Source organism: Antechinus flavipes, chromosome 5, assembly GCF_016432865.1.
Source record: "Antechinus flavipes isolate AdamAnt ecotype Samford, QLD, Australia chromosome 5, AdamAnt_v2, whole genome shotgun sequence".
Classification (NCBI taxonomy): domain Eukaryota; kingdom Metazoa; phylum Chordata; class Mammalia; order Dasyuromorphia; family Dasyuridae; genus Antechinus; species Antechinus flavipes.
In genome coordinates, this window is record NC_067402.1 from 178,304,654 (window position 1) to 178,326,979 (window position 22,326).

Here is a 22,326-nt window from a genome sequence, read left to right on the forward strand (position 1 = left end):
ATTTTAATTCCCCCCCTAAAAAAAAACACATTTGTTTTTTCTTCTTTGAAGTTTCTGAATCCAAATACCTCCTCTGAATCAGTCCATAGATGTCTTCCTACTTGCCTTTTATAGAATGATAATGTTTCATTGCATTTATACACTACAATTTGCTATTTCCCAATAAGGAGACTGTCGGTATATTTTCAAAGAAAGTAAAATAATGGTTTTTTTTTCATAGTATTCAAAAGTTTAAATAAGAAAAACTGTGAAAACAAAAATTAATTTTAAAATATTTTATTTTAAACAGGGATACAGCAAATTCAGTGAAAGAAAAGTTTGGAAAGAAACTCTATGATGCACTACTAAGGTGGGCACTCTGAGCGTATTGTTTCAAACATTTTAGGCTTTTAAAAATAATTTATATTCAGAATATATGTTATAATATAAGAACTATATTATACCTTGTTTGAAGACTTTTGTAAACATGTGATAGGTTAGATAACCAGGATACATATATCCACAATTTGATATAAACAGAACGAATTTTCTTTAGAAACCTAAATTAAAATGACCTTTAAACATGCAACCAAGTTATTTTAAAACAATATTCCTTTTTTTTTTTAATTTTGGGTTCCAAATTCTCTCTATATAGACCCTCCCTAATGTGTGGAAAAGGTAAACAATCTGATATCCATTATAAATGTGAAGTCATTATGCAATCAAATTCTAAATCATCCTTGGTTTTGTGAAGGTTTTTACAGGGTAGACTGATCTGTAGTCTGAGGTCTTTGTAAATAACTACGTAGAGAAGCTTCTCTTTTAGTTAATTTATGGTAAAGGTGGTAGTTTGAATAAATATTGATAGATGTAGGGTGAATGAATAATTTGTTGTTACCAGTCCAATTTAAACTAGGGATAATCACAGAAAACTCTGTGTGGGGCAGATAGAACTTCAGCAAATAATACTCTAGTGAAGTGTGCCAGAAATAATGACTGAAAGTTAATTTTAAATGTCTCTTATATAGATAGTCAAATAGATTACAATGCTTTGTATATGGGAACCAGTTTTGTTGAAAGATAATTCCTTCATACCTTTTGCAAATTCTTAATTGGGAATTGTTTTAAGTTAGTATCAGTTTGCTTTATTTTTCATATTTCCTCTGTAGAGGAGAAATTCCTGATTTGAACAAGATCTTGGATCGAGATGATGTGACAATTATGAAAAGAGCCATCTTTTCCACTCAGGTAAAAAAGAAAAAAGATTTTCCTTGTTTCAGGTTAGTAATTTGAACCAGAATAAAAATGGGTATTTTAAAATATAAGAGGTTTAAAATCTTATATCATATATATCCATATCTATATACACATGTATATATATATATATATATGTGTGTGTGTGTGTGTGTGTGTGTGTGTGTATTTATTTATTTATATGTAATTTTGAAATGATTGAATTTAAGAGGTACTAGGAATTTGAATGTGATAGTATGGCACACCTCATATATTACCACATTTATGTAATGAAGGAACTAAATATTCTCCTTATATAAATGAATGTATAATCTAAGGATTATGTAAAATATACTCTAAGGATAAACTTTACCATTAACCATTACCATTAACCAATCCTCCATTAAGCAATTTTCTGGTTTGTCACTATATGTGACAAATTTGGCACAATTTGTGCCTGGCACTATACTGCCTGGTACTATATGTGCCTGAATTTGGCACAAACTTTAAAGAAACCATAATTTGGGGGTTGTTTATTGGGTCTATACAAAGCCTCACTACTGAACATAAAGATTTTAAAATGTAATTTTCTTTTTTATATTTTTATTAGGAACTTAACAATTATCAACAAAACAAACATTCCAATATACAAGAAAAGAGAATTCTGTATGAAATCATGAATCTACTGTATACAGATTGTTTTTTTAAAGTTTATATAAAATACAATGAAAATGAATATCAGTTCTACAAAAACAGCACATTCAGAGTTATCTTTCAAATGTGCATATCATATGGCAATTCAACATTGTCACCAGCAAAAAGAATCAGAACAAATTTCAAGCGTTGTTTGACCTTACAATGGTTACAGTAAAACTTAGATTGCTAAACTCCAGTTTAAATGGAGGGGAATCTTTTTGATTGTTTATGGGGGGATGATGAAAAAGGAGAGTCTTTAATTGGGCCTTTAATTGCTCGGGTAAATAGCTCCAGTTTGACAAAATACTCATAAGTTTTGCTGAAGAAATAAAAGCCACAAAATTCTTATCCATCTATCCATCCATCTATCTATCCATCCACCCATCCATTTATCTATCTATCTATCTATCTATCTATCTATCTATCTATCTCTGTATCTGTTTGTCTATTTCTCCTCTAATCAACTCCCCATAATGTAGCACCCCATAGCCACATTCTGGTTTCTAGGACCTGATGAAATTCGCCAACCACTGCTCACAACCAGCTTTATCAATGTAGATTTTTAAAACTAGTTAAACAGGAAAACCAGACTTGTGAGTCCACTCTTTTGACACTTAGTGCCACTACTTCAGCAAAAGGCAGGAACCTAGGAAAGAACAAAGGACTATGAGCAACTCAGATGCTCTAGGAGCTGGAAGACTTGGATCAAAGCACTGGATCTGAGATTATGGAGCTGTAGCTAAGAAAACTTCTGCAACATGGAAAAGAGAAAACCTTCTGTTTAGTGGCTTGAAATGTCAGACACTGTTCTTGAGCAGCTTGCTATTCTATGGCCAATTTCCTTTCTCTTTTGAGATCCTTGATTGAAATCTTCACTCTTCTCATTTCTTTCATGAGCCTTTATACACAGAATATATCAAATGATCCCTTTCAATAATAGTCTGCTATGTTCTCCATAGGATTTTTTTTCGGGGATGTAAATCCAATATGACTTCTCTGAAAGGACAAAATCATGACAGGAAGGACAGCATGGGTATATATATAGTGGGTGAAATTGTAATCTGAATCAAAAGGTCTGGCTTCAAGTGCCCTTTGTGACTGATCAAATCCCTTCACTGCTCAACTTCAACATTTTCATTTGCACAGTGGAAAGATTATTTCTATAACCTTCCTAGTTATGAGAAAAGTACTTAGTAAAGCTAATAAATGGATACTATTAAAAGGCTGATAATCAGTTATTGCTGATTCCAATCATACATAGATTATCTTTAACACAATTTTTTCTTTATCCTATACCTTTAGCGACAAAGTTTGCCTCCAGTGACTACTCACAACATGATTGATGATTCCACGGATCCCATCCTCAGTACCATCCGGAGGATTGGACTTTTCAATAGCCGGACAGACAGAGTCAAGGTAGAGCTAATTGTTCTGATTTATGTTTTAGAAAATTTAATTCCCATTCACAGATCTCCCTATTGGAAGCACATTTCCATTAATCTAGTCTTTTACACCTTCTATAAAAATGATTGCCAATGAATTAAAATAATCCATAACAAGTTTTTATTAAAGGACCACAGTGTCCTAGGTTCTATGGTGCTGGAAATACAAAGACAAAAAATGAAATAACTTTTTCCCTTTAGAAGCTTATGTTCTACAAGGAAGAAAACTCTTACATACAATATATACATAGAACATAATAGCTATATAAATGTGAACATAAAGCTAAATGAATTAGAATCATGTAGTAGGTAGTCCTTAAGGTGAGTTTTAAGGAAAACCAAGGATTCGAAGAGGTCCAGGGAGGAGGCAGTACACTGCAAATGGAATGCCAAATATGAGGAATAGCAGGAAGCCAGAGAAAGTGAATAATAAGGCTAGAAAGGTAAGAGGAGGCCACATTGTAAAAAAAAAAATGCTAACAGTTAAAGAGAAGGTTTTGCATATTACATTATTTGATCATAAAACAACAAGATATCTTTTTACTTTAATTTCTTCCTTCCTTTTTTTTTTTTTTTCTCATGTGAGTTTTTCTTAACCAGGTGATTTTACATCCAGAATTCCTTTCCTCAACAAGTCCATTATTACCTATGGATTATGACGAATTCGTCAGAGGCTGCCATCTTGGAGTATTTCCATCATACTATGAACCCTGGGGTTATACTCCCGGTTGGTATTATTTATAGAGATATATGTGTATGTGCATGTGTATGTGTGTGTATGAATGCACATGCATATGGATGCATGTTGAAAATGTACTGTCAAATGATTTACATGTCAGTTGACTTTCCTTAAATGCTTTTTTTTTTTTTTTTTTTTTTTTTGGAGGGGGGAATCTTGCCTTTAAAATTTCTGTTATAAGAGATGGCTTGCTGATTCAGAAAGATGAATGGGATATTATCAGAAATTAAGGTGATATTAAAAAAAAAGGTAGCAAAATATTTTTAAAAATAATATGTAATCAATGACATATAGCTTGTACCAAGGTGCTTTATTATTACTATTTTTTAAATAGCATCAGATTTATACTCAATTTTCAATTAGTTTGTGGGCTTAAAAAAGAGAATAAGATTGACCTGGAAGTGAAGGCAGAGGAAAGAGGACAATACTGTTAGGGAAGCTAGGTGGGGGTGTGGATAGAGCACTAGCTCCGAAGTCAGGAGGACCTGAGTTCAAATCTGATGTCAGACACTTAACACTTTCTGGCTGGGTGACCCTGGGTAAGTCACTTAACCCCAAATGGCTCAGGGGAAAAAAAAAAGATAAGATAGAATCAGAACAAAATATTTTTCTTTGCTGGCCTTTGTTTAGAAACTGAAATGCATAAGATATAGGCCTGATAATATATTTTATCTTTTAATACCATGATAACTCAGACTTTTTCTTTAATATAAAAAAGGGGATAAAAAATTTCATGCAGATTTTCTATATCTCTGGGTGCCATACTCTAATCCCCATAATATCGAAGGGATAATTGCATTCACTATTTTATGCATTTCTAGTTTCATCCATTACTATGGATAATTACTGACTGTAAATAATAATAATAATAACATTTAAATAGCGCTTTAAAATTTATAGAGTATTTTACATGAATTACCTTTTAATTCTCACAATAAGCCCCAAAAGGTAAATATTTTAACTATTCCCTTTAAGATGAGGAAGCAGAGAAAAGTACATAGCTAATAAATGTCTGAGACAGGATTTGAACCTAGGAATTCCTTACTCTAAATGCAATCCACTTATCCATCGATACCTATCTTCCTCTATGTTAGGGGAGGGAAGTTTAGCTTTTTTTGTGGTTCATTGGCCCCTTTGCCAGTCAAGAGAACCCTATGCATCCCTTTTCAGAATGCCTTTAAATACATAAAACAAATCATGTAGGATTACTAAGGAAACCAATTATATTGAAATATAGCTATCAAGATTTTTTTTAAAAAAGTTTATGGATCACAGATTAAAAACCCATTTTCTACATGTAGAAATATATACATATCCTTTTCAACCTCTTAGTATTTTCAATGAAAAAAATGAGAAGGATTAAAAAATAATAAATAATTGTTTATACTGTTCCCTAAAATAACTTCTAGAGTATATACTTTTAAGTGAAACATAGCAACATGATGCAATGGTACATCTTATAACCATATAGGAATTGTTCTTTTCCACAGTCTATTCTTGATGCCGTTACTTCATTGCTTTTTCAGGGATCCAGTAGCACTGTTACCTTTATCACCAAGATAGCTCACTTTTTAGCTGGAGCTATGATGTCTAATTAAAAGACAAAAAATTAATTTCATATCTAAAGCAAAGAAAATAATGGCTTTTTGGTCTGATAACCAGAAATATACTTCTTTATTTGTTTAGAAATCATTTCCTTTGTTATTTTAAAGGAAGAAGTTTCAGGAAAAAAAATCAATTTTAAAATCAATTAGCAAAGGAACTATTATATCTTTGTAACACAATAATACTTGTGAAATTATTAATTCTAGATCCAGTTAAGGCAAAGTAGGTTAGCTAGATGATATTGTGGATAGAGTGCTAGGCCAGAGTTCAAAGCTGGCCTCAGAAATTTACAAGTCACAGAATTCTGTTTGCATGGTTTCCTCATCTATAAAATGATCTGGAGAACAAAATGGCAAACAATTCTAGAGCCTTTGCTAAGGAACGCCCAATAAAAAAATCAGATTCTATGAAATGACTGAATAACAACCACATAAAGACCCAGATAAAGGGAAGGCAGAGGTTGGGGAACTGTGGACAGCAGGTTTGACAAAAGCAATGAAGAATTTTAAAAATCTTCAGTATTTTTAGTTTGTGAAAACTTGTCTTTTAAAAAAGTGAATACTAATGTCCAAAGAAGTATAAAATGCAGAGTGAAAGGCCTTTCTGCCTCTGCAATAGAAAGGGTAAAAAAATTGTTGACCTTTATAAATGGACTTAGAATATAATCTCACTGTTCAGTTTTCTTCTAAGAAGCAAGTTAATCAGTGTTTGAAAACTACCCTCCCCCCAAAAAAAAACAAAAACAAAATTTCAGGTTCTTGAGAGAGTAAAGAGGATTACTGATATGTAGGTTTCAGTAACCTATTCAATTGACTTTCTGTCCCCTAAAAGAAGTCAAAGAACTGTTCACATTAGTTCAGCTTCAGTGAATTTAGTTTCATTTTTGAATGGTTTATATTGGCACATGAAATTAGTTACTGTTGAATATTCCACATAAATTTCTTAAAGCAATTTGTAATACCTTATTTTCCTTTTAATTTATATTAACAGATATTTTGGTTTTTCATTTATCATAATATCCTTATATTTCTCAAAATTAATCATTGAATATGAAGGAAACGTGTAACTTATTAAAAATGATCCTTTAAGTAATATATTTTTATGGTCCAAACATATGCGTGTGAACAAATATGTAAACTAATTTTATTATAATGTATTTTACATATATAGGTTTCTGTGTTATGCTTGGGAATATATAATAAAACACAAGAGCCTGATTTTAATGAATGTATTGTCTAATTATCTGTTGATTATATAGACAGAAAAAATATATATACATATATATGTATATTACATACACACACATATTTTTACTGCGAGACAAAGTAAAGATTATCTAAGTGTTTTGAGTTTTAGGGGTTATAGGAAGGCTAAACTTCTCTCTCCTTAACCTTAACCTAAAATTTTGCCCTATGACTAATTCTTGGACTTTTACAATCTGTTTCTAATCTAAAATAATTAACAAATTATCTTGAATTTTATTAACCACATTTTCCCTCTTTATGAATTAGCTATATATTTTTCAAAAAATTTAATGTATTGATAATTATGCTGTGTAATCCTCTCCCAGGAAACTCAGAAATATTAATTAGTTTTCTTAGTACCTTAGTTCAGTCTCCCCTATTTTTATTTTTAATCTGAAGAGAAGTACATTTTTACAAAAACCTAAGACTCAAAGAAATTTAATTCTCTTTTAAGCCTCTTTTTTGGTTCATATATTTGCTTCTATAGAACAAAGAAATCTTAATGATATGCAACTTCTATCTTGGTTGAAATGTACATTTTCTATGAACATATCACATATCTTCATAGACTTAAGACTGCAAAACATACAACTAATAAAAATAATTTTTTAATAACTTTGTTTTGTTGTTGAGTTGCGTTAATTCTGTCTGCTTCGTTGTGACCTCATTTTGAGGATTTCTTGGCAAAGATACTAAAATGGTTTTCTGTTTCCTTCTCCATCTCATTTTACATTTGAGGAACTGAGGCAAATAGTGTTAAGTGACATGCCTGGGTCACACAGCTAGTACCTATGTGTTCAAATTTGAACTCTGGTCCTTTTGACTCTAGGGCTGGCTCTTTACACTGAACCACTTAGCTGCCTTAATTTTGATTTGCTCTCATATAAATAAATGGAGGTCTGTTTCAGAAATAATGTATAAACAAAATTGTGCTATATTGTTTTTCTATCTAAATGTAATTAACCAAGATTAAAAAAAATCCAATCTTACACTTTACCAAAATTAACATCTTCACTCTATTCTTTACACAATTATTTTATGTATTCTGGGTTCAGATGACATTTAGATTTACCAAACAAACTGAGGGTTATTCTACAAGGTTCTTTGGTAGTGAAGATGAAAATGGTTAGATATCCATTACTTGAAGTTAAAACTTTGATTTCTATTAAAATTAAAATTGTATTTGTAAGAGATAGGGTAACACCAAGTCATGAATATTTTACAGTTTAAATGTAAAAAAAAAAAATCATTAAATTTTTTCTGGCTTTGATTAGGACAAAAAGGAACAAACTTCAGTCTTCTGGTGCTTGTGGAATGGGAAAGGGTGACAGCCAAGGACAGGGAATGCTAAAAAAATATACTTTTTAGACCTAGGATTAGGTCTATGTAGAATATAAGTAAGTTAATGCATTCTAGATGAAGGAAAATGTTAACCACCATTCCTATTTAGATCAGAATTTTTTTTTTGTTATTAGCTAGATGAAAACTATGGTTTATTGTCTACAATGGATAATTTTTTCTAAGTATAAAATTTTCCCTGTCTATTGACAGCTGAGTGCACAGTGATGGGCATTCCTAGTGTGACAACAAACCTATCTGGCTTTGGCTGTTTCATGCAGGAACACGTAACTGACCCAGCTGCTTATGGTAAGATTTTATTTATTCATCTAAACCTAGGACAAGATGGATTAAATATGTGTATATACATACATATATTTGATGAAATTACTATCTTTATCTATCTTTTCATCTATTCATTTATTCATGTCTATCATCTATCTGTGAATCCCTCTATCATCTCTCTCAATCTCTCTCTCTGTTTCTCTTTTGCTCTCTGTTTCTCTATGTCTTTGTTTCTCTCTCTTTGCTTCTGTCTTTCTCTGACTCCCTCACTCATTCTCTCTCTTGACCTGTTTTTGGTTTGTATATCTGAGTCTATAGAATGAAGAACACATTTAATTAATATTTATATTCCTGGTTTAAATGAAAAATAGATTCAGTCTGTTGCTATAGATAAGACAAGGTTTTAAGTCTTAATGATATGTCTCAATATCCCAAGTAGGCCATTATCATTAGAATGGGCAGAGAAATGTGGTGGAAAGCTTATTGAATTTGGACTTGGGAGTTGTGGGTTTGAATCCTTGTGCTGCCACTTCCTGCTTCTGTAAGTTTCAGAAAAATAGCCTTTCTAGGACTTCATCTCTTTAGTAAAATTAAGAAAATTAGATGATCACTAAATTACCTTCCTTTTCTTTCTATGTATCAGCTTTGCCCTCTACTGTTCAGAATCAGTATTAAAATAACCAAAGTATGTGTGGTGATGGTGGTGGGGAGAATTTGAGTAAATTGATAAAAATGTATTATTACTGATTTTATCCTTGATTTGGCTTTTAAATATATTTCCAAAAAGGATAGTAGAGTTTTTTCTTTTTTTTTCCCCAAGAGAGAGGCTCTAAAGCCTTATTCTTAACCTTTTGTGTATCATGAGCCTTTCAGACATTTAGTGAAGTCTATGATCTGCTACCTCTTTTTAGAAAAATGTTTTTAAATGTATAAAATAAAGTACATGAGATTACCAAGGAAAGCAGTTATATTGAAATACTAATCAAAACATTTTTGAAAACAGGTTCATAGACCCCAAAATGAGAACTCCTGCTCTAAGGAATAAATTATTTAAATAGGAGCAAGTTTGCCTTCTTGTTAGCTCACATTAATTTGGATTACCAGTACTACTCTATTAAAGTTATCAATGTGTTATTTAAATGTGTTTTCCCATTAAATAAGTACCCCACCAAAGAACATAGAGAAAGGGGTTTGGGATACGCAAAAAGGAAAATAAGTGGTAATCTTAGGGAAAGAAGAAGGAAGAGAATAATATAATTAGGGTATAAGGGGAAGAAGGAAAAAGAAAGGAAAGCAAAGAGAAAGCTTACTTCACCAAAAAAAAAAAAAAAAAAAAACTGAATTTTATCAGTGTTTTGCCTTTATGTCCTTCAGGTATTTACATTGTTGATCGGAGATTCTGCTCACCAGATGAGTCCTGCAATCAGCTTACTCAGTTTCTATATGGATTCTGCAAACAATCTCGTCGCCAGAGAATTATCCAGAGAAACAGAACTGAGAGACTTTCTGATCTGCTGGACTGGAAATACTTAGGCAGGGTAAGTGAACATTAGATTTTGAACTACATTTAAGCTGTCAGAGCCTTTTTTAGGCACAAAAATGGTGCAGGGTCTTTCCCTTGATCAACCCACTCTCTCACTCTAGTTATCACCTTTTGGGATCCCAGGCTTTACCTCTATGCTGGTCTGTACTGTCCCAGGTGAGTGTGCCTGAGGAGATGTCAAGCTTTAACATGGGATCAGTGTAGGTCTGTGAGGAATCTGCATCTGGTGTGCTGAAGGGGGAAGATGCTGACTGCCATCCTTACTGCACAACTAACTCAGTCACATTTGTTTCTAGTTCTTATCCTCTTTGCTTTACCTTTACACTGGAATTCTGTATTGTTAACAAACTTCCCATTCATCCTAAGATTTCTTTCTTTCATGTTCTTTATGTCTTTTCTGAAACCTATCTTTCCCCTGAAGACAAACTATCTTTTAGCATCTTCTTTAAGCATTTTTTTCTCACTTGTCTATCATACTGGTCCAAGAGAGAAAGTTTGGATACTCCTTGTTTTCCATTTCTACTTTCAGTCTCTTCATCTGACATTGTAATCCAGCAGACACTTCATTTCTTTTAAAATTCACTCCATTTTGCCTGATCTTTGTTGCTGTTACCTTTGGACCTCCAGGTATCAGTTAGTCTCTCTCTTCCCAATTAAATTCAATAGTTGGCTCTGAGTATTTTTTTTTACCTTGACTCCTTCCAGCTGTTCTTCTTTGAATACAATGACATCTTAATTCCAACTCTCATGACCTCTTTCTTTGATCTACCTGAAGCAGGCATAGAAATGATTAAAACCCAGGACAGTTACTGGGTTTGTATCCAAGAAAATCTTTAAAAAGGGAAAAGGATTCACATGTGCAAAAATGTTTGTAGCAGCTCTTTTTGTGGTACCAAAAAATTAGAATATGAGTTGATGCTTGTCAATCAGAGAATGGCTAAATAAATTGTGGTAAATGAAGGTAATGAAATATTATTTTTTTTATAAAAATAATGAATAAGTTTTTAGAAAAGCCTGGAAAGATTTACAAGAACTGATACTAAGCAAAACAGATAGAACCAGAAATATATTGTATACAATAACAGCAAGAATGTGTGATGAAGACTATGAAAGCCATGGTTCTTCTCAGTAGTTCAATAATCCAAAGCAATCCCAATAGACTTTGAACAGAAAATGCCATTTGCATCCAGAAAAAAAGAATGAAGGAGACTGAATGTAAATCAACACATGCTAGGTTCGCTTCTTTTTTCTGTGTTTTTTTTTTTAATCTCTCCCATGGTTTTTCCCTTTTGCTCTGATTTTTCTTTTCATAAAGTAATATGTATTAAAAATAAATAAATTACTAGGAAAAATATTTTAAAAAATAAAACTTAGGCCAGTGGTTTCCAAATTTTACATAACAATATCCCCCTTATCCAGATGCAAGCTAATTTTTTGGAGGAGTTCATTTATGTCTTTCACAATTTTCCTTCTGAGTTTGAATTTTTTGGTGTCTCTACCTTTTAAAAATAAAGTTGGACATATATCTTTGTAAATATTCATTATTTATTCAGTTTTGTTGGCATAATATTGAATGTAGTAGTTTTAAATAATTTTCTTTAAATCCTCTCTAGTTTTCTTTTTTTGTAAATTTTTCAGTCATGAAAACTATTGAAAATTTTTTTAATTCAGGGATCAATAGGGAGATATTGAAGATTTTTGAGGGAGATCAGGAATGATCTGCTCAGGCTTGTCTTTTAAAAATATCAATGTGATAGATGTTTGGAGAATAGGTTAGTACAATTAGAAGTTGAAGGGAGGGAGATAATTGAGGAAAGGACCACAATAGTCTACACAAAAGTTGATGAGGTCCTGAACTAAAGTTGATGAGGTCCTGAACTAAAGTAGAGGCTTTGTTAGTGTAAGAGAGAGAAGAGATTAGGACACAAATTAGATTTTGAAGAATAAAGATAGATAAAACTTGCAACTGATTGAGAGATGATGTTTGAGGGAGAACAAATTGTTAAAGATTACTCTGAGATTACAAATCTGGTCAAGTATAAGTATGGTGATGTCATCAATAGAAACAGGCAAATTTATACAAGAGAAAGGTTTAAAGAGATTAATTGTGAAATGTCATGTTTTGGACATGTTGAAATGAGATGCTTCCAAGTCCTTCAGGTGATGATGGAAGCAGAATGCAGTTCTCAATACAAGTCAACAGTACGAGATATCTGTCAAAAAGGTTAATGCAATCTCTATTAAGGGAAGCATTTTTCCTAGCTTTAAGTAGTTGATGGTCTCACCATCTTCTACCCTGATCAGTCCATAATGTAAGTATCACATTTACTTTTGGGTGCTTCAGTTTAGGAAGGACAATGATCAGAGAGCATTGATTTATGGCAATCAAGATGGTGAAAGACCTTTAATCTATATCATGTTGAAAGAATTGGGGATGTTTATCCTAGAAAAAAGAAGGTAGGGAAATGTGATAGTTGTGTTCAGTATTTTTAGGGGAAAAAACAGAAGCAAAAGAAGAATTGAGTAGTTTGCCCATCCCATCTCATTTACTTTGTTCTACCCTAAGTAGTCCTTTTTGGGATCTTTCTCTTGCTTCTAACATAACCTTAAATGTTTTTTGTTTTTGTATTTTGCTATCTTAATCATGCGCTACTAGTTTTAGCTTTTTTCTGAGCACTTAGGTAACCTTGACACTGTACTTTCAAAGGATGATACTACTCTTGTATGGTTGCTTTCTGTGGCATGCTTTTGCTTCTATCTTCCAAAAGGGTCTTTTAAAATTTTGAGGGGATGAGATCCCTATTGAACCACATCAGTCTTTTAAGTGCCTTAAGTTCAGAGACTTTTACATTTTTCTCTTCGTATCCCCAACAGCTGGTATAGTGTCTGGCATTTAATAAACATTTGTTGATTGATTGATTGAAATAATTCTCCCTTTTTGTTCTTAGTGCGACTTCTGCAGACATTTAGGACACTGTATTTTGCTTTTTATCTGAATACTTTGAAATTTGCTTTCCCAACATTTGAAATGCATAGTAGACTATTCTCTATCATGTTAGTAGACACTCTTGCCCAAGGCTCTTTGCATTTGTACTTCTAATTTAGCCCTGAAGTGTTCAAAATCAAGTTCAGTATAGTAGTCCCTTCATTTCTTCCTCTATATTCTATAATTTGTATCTATGCCTTGATTTCTATCTATTTGATTTATCTTATCTGATCCTTGTGGAAAGACTGATTAAATGATTTGTGATGGTCCTGAGATTCATAGGAAGATTGAAAATGTGATACCTAAGTTATGGACTGAACAGGGTAAAATAAAATAAAATAAACTATATTTGTTAGTGAATGAGATTGCTAGAGATTTATGAAGATTATGACCCTGGAGCAGGGTAGGAAATAGGGTAATTTATAAAAAAAAGATCCTGAAAACTGAAATTCCCAGAAATTAAGTTCAATTAGAATGGTAAAGAAAGAATGGAGACTGGTCCGCAACTCACAAATATATGAAGGTTTTCCCTCATTCCTTTCCATGAACTACAGATGTAGATGATTCAGGAATATCTCCAACCATTCCCCAAGAGATGGTAGAGTAAATAGAAGGAGGCTTATATAGATGGCTAAGAAGGAAAATGTGACCCTTTTGTTTTTCTTTTTTCTTAAATAAACTATGATCACAGTATGTTAAGTAAATCTGAGTCTGATGGATATGTTGTAAACCAGAAGAAATGAGGCTAGGGATGAAATAAGCACTATAAAACTGATTTTAAGTCATGTTTCTCACCATGGGATATGAATACTACCAGGGGGTATGGGAAGTTTATCAAGGAGCATGAAGAATTGGGGTAATCATACTACTAAAACTAATTCATACATTTTATTTCTTATGTATATATGCATGATAAACACTAGAATTTGCTTCTTTTTATGTCAATGGAATTATAGGAAGGTTTATTAAAAACCAGAGATTGTTGTTGAGTTTGCTGTTTGTTTATTATTCTTGAAGAGGACTTTGACTTCAAGGAGGTGATACCATGACAAAGAAGTAAGGGGATTGAAAAACTTAGGGAGTATGAATCCTATTTTTTTTTTTTTTTTTTTTTTTACTTTTTGAATGATACGTGATTTCTTCTAATAACTAAATTCTGAAACTGACCAGTTATACTGTTTGAAGCCATGGGTGAAGCTGGCTAAGCAGGGTAATAACGTGGACTTTTATGGAGACTAATGTGCAAGAAAGACTCACAAAAACTTGGACTTTTGGCCCAGGTAGAAAGCCACCTGGTGGGAAATTCAGATCTTGCATTTTCTTTTTAAATAAAACAGCCTAGTACTTATCTTTGCTAATTTAAAAAAGACAGCATGTTAGCAAATTTGCATTATTGGTAGTGCCATGAGTACCACAGATGTCAAAGAAGAATGAAATTTTTATTTTAAAAATGTTTTGAAACTCATATTTATGAAGATCATGAAAATTATATTTCCTTAAAAAATGTAAAATTGTTTTTCTATTGTAGTATTACATGCATGCCAGACACCTGACACTGAGCAGAGCTTTTCCAGATAAATTTCATGCTGAATCTTCACCATCACTAACGGTAAAAAATTGTTTATTTCTCTTATCTCTTAGTTTCTCTGTCTCTCTGTCTCTCTGTTTCTCTCTCTCTGTGTTTCTCTCTCTCTATATATATATTTCAATAAAAACTTTTTCATAGAAATCTCTACTGATAGCATTTAATTATTGACAAAAATCAATATACAGTACTTCTAAAACATTCAAATTAAAGTAGATTAAAAGAGAATGAATATTAGGATGGATGACTGTGTGGGTAAGAAAATAGGATTGAATGGAATCAATGGTACAAATTGCAGATTAGCCTTGGTGAAGAGAACAGATATTTCTTTGTAAGAGACTAGAATAAAGGAAGAGAAATGCTGAATAGTGTTCTTCACTTGGTAGACAGATCACTCTCTCATTTCTCTGAAGAAGCTGGGGAAGGACTTATTTTTTAAACTTCTAATTAACAAACATGCCTGCCTTAGATAGAGTAAAATTAAAATATTAGCTATGATTGGTCTCTGGTAGGAATAGATAGGGCAGGAGTGGATTGTAAGGGAAAGTCCTAGGAATCAGGACAAGTCCATCATTGGAATCCAAGGGCCAACATAGTTGAAAGTTGGTTAGCTCCCTCCTCTCTACAATGATGCAAGTCAATTTCAAAGGATTTGTGATGAAAAGAAAAAATTCTGTCCATTTCCAAAGAGAGAGTACCAATCAACTTTGAGTACAAATTGAAGTATAATTTTCTCATTTTTTTTTTTTCCTTTTTGTATGTGATATAGCCAATACAGAAATATATTTTTGCATGATTTCATATAATTGATATTTTGTTACTTGTCTTCTCAATGGCTGGGGGAGGGAGAGAGAGCATTTGAAACTCAATTAAAAATAATATTAAAAATAAATCATTTTAAAAGGAGAAAAGATGTTTAGCTACAAGTTCCCTTTTATTAAAAAAATCAGGTTTTTAAATATGTAAAACATAAAACTTTTTTCTGAACAGATTAGTGGACACATTAAGGATGCATATCTGAGCCCATATAGAATCAGTAAATTTCCCTCCAGTGGCATCTCTTTGCAGTAGATTTGTTCAGTGGCTGTAGCTCACTGTGGGATTCCAGCCAGGGGAAAATTTAAGACTTGTTCCCAATGATCCAAGACCCCTTTATCTGGGTCCACTCCTAGTTTTTTCCTCAAAATTTCTGATCATCTGCCACCTGCCATTGTCCTGCCTCCTTTGTGCTTCCTTTTGCTCCATTCTGAGCTTTGCTTTCAACTGTGTATGTCACAAAACTCAGGCCTGTATAAAGCTTTGCCCCAATTAACCTCGGAGCCTTTGCCTATGCCTGCAGATGTACACCTCTCTATCAGAGGGCGCACATTTCTTTCCTCAACGGGCTACTTTCTAGCTCTTGAGGGGGGCTTGTAAACATGACTGTCCCCTTTGATTATAGTTATAGCTCAACAACATATTTCAGGGCTTGAGTGTCATATATTTTTAAAATTTCCACTATATACCAGGGTTCATAGTTCCAGTTCTTTCATGCCATTAAAAAAACTTCCCCAGGCAATAAGCCCATGGCATTTGAATATAGACGTTTCCTATTAAATTCCATTATAGCTATAGGTGATATATTTCCAAAGGAACTTTGATGTGGAGATCAGAGGGCAGACTTTGACTTCAATACTAGAAAAACTTACTCTGTGCTTCTCAAATTTTTTTTGGAAGGAGGTTGGAAAATAATAACCACTTATAAGACCCCAAATATTCATTTAAAGAAGCATTTTTGTCTTCATCAATATAGTCTGTATAAACTTAGTTTTCTGGGAGATAATAAGGTGGAATAGAAGCTAGAATATTGGACTTGAAGTCAGGAAAACTCATCTTTCTGAGTTCAAATCTAGCCTCAGGCTAGCTATAAGCTATGTGTGACCTTGAACAAGTAATTTAACACTTACTACCTTAGTTTCTCATTTCTAAATGAACTGATGAAGAAAATAGCAAAACTACTCCAATGTCTTTGCCAAGAAAACCCCAAATGGGGTCACAAAGAATCAGACACAACTGAAATGAGTGAACAATAACTTAGTTGTCTCATAAAATTTCATTAAGAAGCTATTCAAAAAAGCAAGTAATCTTTATTTTGTTTGGATGCTCAATTAAAAGATCTTAATATATTAAAATGAAACCACAGTAACCCTTATTTCAATAAAATTCTTAATAAATCTGAGGGTTTTAATGTTTAATCATACACAGTAGATGTATCCCTTCTTCAACATAGCCAATATTGATAAAACAGGTGTTCTACCACCAACACCTATTCTAACAGCAAAATGGGCAAGGGAAGTGGAAGAACAGTTTTATTTAAAAGAACTAAACAGAGTTGCTTTTGTCAAAAGAGCTGAATAGATTCAGACTAAAAGGTATCATTGTCACCTTTAAGTGTGTCAACCTCTCATTTATAACATTTTCCTGACCTGATAACTGACTCATTACAAAGAGGATCTATCAACAGAAGAGAATTTGAAGTGATCAACAGGGGATCATCCATTTAGAGTAGGAAGCGATCTGAGAGGCTGCCTAATCCAATTCCTTCCTTTTGCAGGTGAACTGGAGCCCAACATCATCAATCTTATTTGGTTTTATTTAGGTTAAATAAATAACTGGCCTGATATTTAAACCTAGTTTCTTCAAATCCAAATCGAGCACTCTTTCCACTGGACTAGGTAGTAGGACTTTACTGCTTTTAGTTACTTTATTCATCAGCCTGTGAAGTCAGAATAAATTGCAGATTAGTGGTAACTGGGCAGAAAGCATGCTGGCAAATGCTTTATTAAGTATGCGTGTGAGAGAATTCTATTAAGTAGACTTGTGCCAAGTGAGGTATAGCTCAATTTCTATAAAACAGGAATAACTAGTAATTATAATGTTTGTTTCTGCCAGACCCAAGGTTTTAAATTTCCAAGGCCTTCTTCAGTGCCACCTTCACCCACAAGCTCTCAACATTCCAGTCCTCATAACAGTGATGTAGAAGATGAGGACGAGAGATATGATGAAGAAGAAGAAGCTGAAAGGGATCGGATGAATATCAAATCTCCCTTTTTTCTGGGTCAAGTCCCCCATGAAAAGAAAAAGCAACATGGGGAACACAAGAATTGAGTTTCTGTACGCTTGACTTTTCCTGGCTCTTTATCATGTATAGAACTGTAACAGAACTGTAATAGAACAAAACAGAAAGTACATAGACATTAATTAGGGAGCACCACATATTAAGGAACTTAAACTAATATAACTAAAAAATTCTTCATAGAAATAAAATAAACTTTAGAGAAAGTATCTTTTCCTTAGTGATGATGGAAAACTGGTCACTACTGAAAAAGGCAGAAGAGACAAAAAATATGTGGCAATTTGTTTCTCTCATCCTCAGAATAAAACACAATAAGCAAAATTCATTGTTTTGTTTGCTGGACTTTATTTATTTGGATATTTCTCCTAATTTCTCTATCTAAATATGATTTGTCAGTAAACTTAAAAATTTGGAAAACATTCCATCAAGAAAGGCTGAAAATATTTTTAAAAAATGTTTCTTTTAACATTAAAATCTTTTCTCTAATTTTTTTTTATTTTTGAGGATTATAACAAAGTATCACCTATAATGTGCTAAATACAAAAATATAGTAATTGCCTTCCTACCAACTCAAAGCATTTTTTTTAAAAGGTCCAGACTCTAATAATGCATGTTCCAGAGCTGATGATTTAAAAATAGTCAATTGAATGAATTAATCAATGAGAATTTATTGTAATTGCTATATGCCAGGGACTATGTTAAGCACTAGGAACTTAAATATAAAAGTGAGACAGTTCCTGCTCTCTTATTTGAGGTGTATATGAATATCGTCATTGCCTACATAAGAAAGGATTTCTCTTTTTAGCTAGTATGACTCAGAGTCTCATTATCCACAGGAAAATACCCATCTTTGGTCCTGAAGAATTCATTTTCAATTCAAATATCACTCCCTACAAATCAAAATTCATTTTCAAAATAATAATTTAACTAATACAAATAATTTTAAATTTCCTTAAATAGAAATTTTAATTCTCTGCATAGGCCTCTTCTTCTATAGGAAATAAATGACAAAATCAAAATATACTAATATTTTCTGAATAATAATACTAATAAATGTGAAACCAACAGTGTACAATGTAAAAATGTAAAAAACTTAACATCCATTTATCTTAATAACCAAGATTTACATTTTATATATGTTATTTCTTGTTTTCCTCAACAACAATCCTATAAGTGCCATAAGTATTATCCCTACTTTATAGATGAGTAAACTCAAACTTGAGAGATTATAAATGGCCTACTTACCTATTAGGTATTAAGCTCTTCTGAGTCCAAATCCAGGTATCTTTCTAATAGGCCATGCTAACTTATCTTCAATTTTTTTATGAGTATGCAAAATTAAAATAATTTTGTTGTTATTAAATTTATAAAACTGAGCATGTCTGTTTCATGGTAGCAAGAATGGTCTTCAAACATACTACCAAATTATATAGATAATTATCTCAAACCTTTATCATACTTTATTAATCAATGAGTATTTAATAAGAACGGATAAACAGATGAATGGGTGAATGAATGAGTATATGAATGAAAAAGAATCTATTGGCAAAAGGATCTATTGGCAATTACTATGAGCTAAACCCTATGCTACACATAAATACAAATTGGGAATGCAGTGGATAGAGCACTGGTCCTAGAGTCAGGAGGACCTGAATTCAAATCTGACTTCAGACACTTAATACTTCCTAGCTGTGTGACTCTGGGTAAGTCATTTCACCCCAATTGTCTTGCCCAAAAAACCATAAATATGGATACAAATAGAAATGACAAAAAAAATCACAATCTTTGCTTTCAATAAACATATTTTAATAGAGGTAAACAATATATATATATGGAATAATAAATTATATTGAGGGCAGAAAAATACTTACAAGATGGTCTAGTAGCAGAGTGGATGGTAAAGCTAGAGAGTGAAGCAGAAAGGGGAATGGTAATACATGGAGGTCTGGAAGACATTATGGTTATATAAATGACAAAGCTTTGGATACATTCCTTTGCTCACCAGATGAGGTAGGTTACTCTGAACCTCAGTATGAAGGAGATGAAGTCTCCTTCAATATGTGTTTCATCATTTTTTTTGACACAAACAGAATTATGATACAGTCCTTCATCCATCCTGCTTACCATCATTGCTACTCCATCATTCTCACAGCTCCAGGCTGGAAAGGAGACAGGGCAGGTCAGTAGTTGTCACCACAGTGGCCATTACTATGACTAAGCCCCCTACTAATATCAAGCACTCTGCTAGGAATTGGATTTATAAAGACGAAAATAAATAGTTTCTGACCTGGAGACATTGCATGTACATTTATAAGTATATATTAAATTTATACAAAAATAAGTATGTGATAATTATGTATTATTCAGGCATTATATAAGATGTGACATCTGTGCTAAGCTCTGGCTATTCAGGGGTTGTTCTGTGGATGCTTTATAACTGTCAATCATTTTTAGACAGGAATTGTATTCACAGAGTTATCAGGTTCAGGTATCATGAACATATGCAATTTCTAATAATGCATAGTTTTTCTTTGTTGGCTGACATTAAAATATACATAGATACATGAAGACAGATAAATAGATGTATGAATATGTATATGTATATAAGGTAGCTATTAAACCTAGAGTCAAGAAGACTTATTTTAAATTCAAATCTGGCATCAGACACTAGCTGTGTGACCCTGGGCAAGTTACATAGCTCTGATTGCCTCAGTTTCCTTTTCTTTAAAATGATTTGGAGAAGAAAATGGCAAAATACTCCAGTATTTTTGACAAGAAAACTCCAACTTTAGGGTCTTGAAGAGTTGGGTTTGACTAAAAACTACTGAACATATAATATACACACATACACATATATACAAGTATATATACGTGTGTGTGTGTGTGTATGCACAAATGTTCATTTTTGTAGTATAGTACAATAGAAAAAATATTAGATCAGGAACAGGGGAAGCTTGGTTCTGGTCTCAACTTAATCATTATGTTATTACTTAGACAAATCATTCCCAAAATTATCTCTGTATCTGTAAAATGATAGAGTTAGCTAAATAATTCTAAGGTTCTTTCTAATTCTAATGTTCCATGATTACATAAACATAAGTAGATAATGGTAGGATTCTTAGGATTTTAGAATTAAAACTAGCTTTAAAATTTCTATTACAAATGTTATTGACGATACCAATGGGATAGTTTTATAGAGGTAAACTTTAAAGCAGTATTACATTCTGTGAGGTTTGAATGGTTGAAAACACTTGCTCTTCTTTTCATCTAAAGCCCTAGTCTGAGGAATAATAAATGTTGATTCTTTTATCCTAGGTTTGGCTTAAATAAGGCTATGCTTTTCATTATATGTTTATATTTAGTAAATTATGTATCTTAAACTAAAAAGTTATATCTGGGAATATTTTTTAATGGAGCTATTTTGGGATGTTTAATATGAATAATTCTAATTAGACAAAATTATTTTGAAAACATAATAAAGTTTAAATTGAAAGAAAAAGATTTATGTATGCCCTTTCTTTCCTATTGAAGGGAATTACATACCATGATAGTCAAGAATAAGACTATTGAGAAATGTGAAACCTGAATTCTAGTAATTTCCCAATTAGTTAGCAATGGGAAAGACTCCTTTTAACAAAGCCAACTTGGGTGGTCATGGCGGAAAGGGCTCAAATGACATTCTAATCTCCTCAGCCAGGGCTAGCAGTGGCAGCAGCTGAGGAAGAGGAGGAGGAAAAGAAGAACGAGAAGGAGGAAGAGGAGGAGGAGGAGGAAGAAAAAGAGGAAGAGGAGGAGAGAGGGGTCCTTTATCCAGTATAGATTTTCAGAAGTAAGCTTAGTTTAGCAGAAGAGACAGCAGTAATCTTAGAGTGAAGGGATCCAGTTGCAAAAGTAGTTAAGATTTGTACATAATTCTTTGGGTTTAAAAAAAAAAAAACAATTTATACACATTATTTCTGAGCTAACTAGATGGAATAATGGATTGAGTGCTAGGCTGGGAGTCAAGGAGATCAAATTAGTTCAAATTAATTTTCAGATACTTGTAACTATCTACAAGTTATCTTGTAGTTAAGAAATTATCTAGTTTAGAAATTTAACTTGTCTGCCTAAACTATAAAATGAGGATAATAGCAGATACATTACAGAGTAATTTTAAGAATATAATGAAATAATATTTGCAAAGGGCAAAGCATAATGTCTGGCACATAGTAGGTGCTTACTAAATGCTTATTCCTTTTTCCTTTGTATCTCATATTCTATCTCCTTTGCGGGGTGCTCAAAGTTTCTCTTAGAATTAGTGTAACTTCTCTCCAAGCTTCTTGGAGAATTGTGAATCTGACCAGTTGTCTTTAACTTCCATTTAGACCCCAGTTTCTTAACTGTGGTTTGCAACCCATATGGAGTCTCATAATTGAATATGGGGGGGGGGGTCATAAAATTATTATTTATTAGTAAATGTTTGATTTGTTTATCTTTTTATATACCTATATGCTTGGGAGTCATATAAAAATTTCTTGAATAAAATGATGTCACAAG

The 22,326-nt window shown here is 32.5% G+C and overlaps 1 protein-coding gene across 1 annotated transcript in view; it reads left to right on the plus strand.

Annotated features, from left to right (window-relative positions):
• The window catches only part of GYS2 (glycogen synthase 2), a 60,632-nt gene extending 42,517 nt beyond the window's left edge, over positions 1–18,115 (plus strand). The window contains exons 9-16 of the mRNA XM_052001131.1: positions 290–349; positions 1,149–1,227; positions 3,211–3,324; positions 3,951–4,077; positions 8,490–8,585; positions 9,936–10,099; positions 14,619–14,699; positions 17,607–18,115. Coding sequence (XP_051857091.1) covers positions 290–349; positions 1,149–1,227; positions 3,211–3,324; positions 3,951–4,077; positions 8,490–8,585; positions 9,936–10,099; positions 14,619–14,699; positions 17,607–17,822 — 937 coding nt within the window. The 3' untranslated portion in view covers positions 17,823–18,115. The remainder of the gene's footprint in view (positions 1–289; positions 350–1,148; positions 1,228–3,210; positions 3,325–3,950; positions 4,078–8,489; positions 8,586–9,935; positions 10,100–14,618; positions 14,700–17,606) is intronic.
• Positions 18,116–22,326: the final 4,211 nt, after the last annotated feature.